Consider the following 2180-nt stretch of genomic DNA (forward strand, 5'->3'; position numbering starts at 1 on the left):
ATAATTTAATACTAAAAATAATTATTGATTATGTAAATATCAAATATCACTTCACAGTTTGGGGTTGAAATTCTGAATGAATCAAATAAAAAAAATAAATAAGGTTATATTTTCTAAGAAGTGTATTCTAATGTATTATTTTTGTACTGTGTGTGGAATAAAAATATTTTTCTTAAATGTATAGCATTAACGGAATCAGAGTAAATATAAGTATATATTATGATTTTTCATGGTTATAGCTTAATTTCAGCATAATCTTCTTTATATATTTAATACAATACGTTTATTTTGGGATATATTTATTTCTAACTTATGAAATGTTTTGTATGAATAAAACATTTGAATTATATAAAAGTTGTAAAATATATAGTGCAACACGCACATTTTACATGCGTTTAAATATACGAAATAATACTTAATGAATCAGATTATACTAAGTACATCTGTTTTATATTTAAATACATTTTATATATTATATTTTTTTAATTGACATAAAAGTGTAGCAATTCTGATTATTTAGTGTCACCCGGAATGGTAACTTATGTAACTTCTTCTGTTTTCAAAATTAGCATCCATATTTACAGGATCTCTTGCAAATGTATCGTATGCATCATCTTCAGTGTTATAACGAATACGCATTCTTTTCTTAAATTTGCGGTTATACATCCATGATACAAGAGGAGTAAACTGTTAAATAAAGAAAAAAAGTCATTCATACATTATATATATGCATACCATTAGTGATAATTAATTAAATAAAACGTTTTGGAATATTAAAATAGAAGATATACAATGAAAAAATATATAGTTTATTTTACCTTATATAAAAATAAAAGAAGGACAAGTGTTCCCCAAAACGTGCAAATTCCTGTAAGAGCAACGGTACGTATTATTAAAGGACCTGCTTCACACTGTACGGACTTTTGTACTTGAGGTACAGTATTAGATAAGTCAGTAAGAGAAATACATGTTTTATCGGAAGAGGTTTCAGAACAGGAACATTTTTTTGAATTTAAAAGTTTGTCATATTGAGTTTTGGTCATACATTCCCACTCTTCTGGAACACTCCTATAACATGTAGCAGGAAGCATATCCTGTGGTATAACAGTAGTATTAGAGAATTTATTAACTCTATTGCAATGATTAGCACCAAAATTATGTTGTATGGTCTTCCATAATCCTTCAACTTGTGCATTCCATGCAATAACACTTGAATTACATTTTTCTGAAAATGTTAAAAAAATTTTTTTTGATCTAACCATCTATTCAAAACTTCACAAGCAACATTTTGTGTGTTGTCTCCATTTTTACTGAAGTATTCACTGGCTCTACGGTAATTTTCTACAAGATATAGCGAGACAAGTTTTAAAAAGGGATGAGTATAGTTTTTAATTATGTTTACATATCCCAACGTTTGGTCAGAAAATGTTACTCGGACATTATTGTATAATCGGAAATAATAATCAATACATGACCCTTTCTGTATATTAAAACAAAAATGAAAAAAAATATATGTTATTATAGATTGCAATATAATCATTATGAATCCACTGTTGATTTATAGTAACATTAGCATATTCATATTTAATGCTGTCGTATGTTTCAATATTTAATGAAAAAATTATATATACATTAGAAATTGATTCTGGACAAGCTAATACATCCATTATCTATACATATCATTAAATATTAAAAAATATATTGACTAATACTTAAATGCTATATATTATACAATTATTTGAGTGTCATATATGGCATTCAGCCTAACAACGCATTAATGCATTTATTGTAATATATAAAATCCTTCCCAAGAAATCGTCATTAAAATGTACCAATTTATGATGGTAAATATTGTTTATTGAAATAATAATTAGAGCATATTTTTGTTTTTACAAATAAAACAATTATCAGTTAACATAAAAAAATTATGTAGTTATTTTGATATATTTTAAAATTAAATATTATTCAATCTTTATGTATATATATTTTTTTTTTAAAAATTAACACATTAAATATTATTAGAATAATATATAATAATTAAACATTATTTGTGGTTAAAATTTTATTTTTAAGAACTCAATCCTTCAAGAATAAATCTACATTAATATAATATTGTATATATTTTATAGCATTTCTATTAATGTTAAAATTTATAATATATTTTAAAGTTATAATAAATA

At 23.8% G+C, this 2180-nt stretch overlaps 1 protein-coding gene across 1 annotated transcript; it reads right to left on the reverse strand.

Moving 5' to 3' along the window:
• Positions 1-1039: 1039 nt before the first annotated feature.
• PCYB_004100 (hypothetical protein) lies at positions 1040-1540 on the reverse strand (the record flags this gene model as incomplete). The annotated part of the gene is made up of 2 exons (XM_004227831.1): positions 1040-1225; positions 1274-1540. 2 exons carry the CDS (start codon positions 1538-1540, stop codon positions 1040-1042), a joined length of 453 nt encoding a protein of 150 aa, XP_004227879.1.
• Between the last annotated feature and the right edge of the window lie 640 nt (positions 1541-2180).

The sequence above is a fragment of the Plasmodium cynomolgi genome, assembly GCF_000321355.1.
Source record: "Plasmodium cynomolgi strain B DNA, scaffold: 0429, whole genome shotgun sequence".
Classification (NCBI taxonomy): domain Eukaryota; phylum Apicomplexa; class Aconoidasida; order Haemosporida; family Plasmodiidae; genus Plasmodium; species Plasmodium cynomolgi.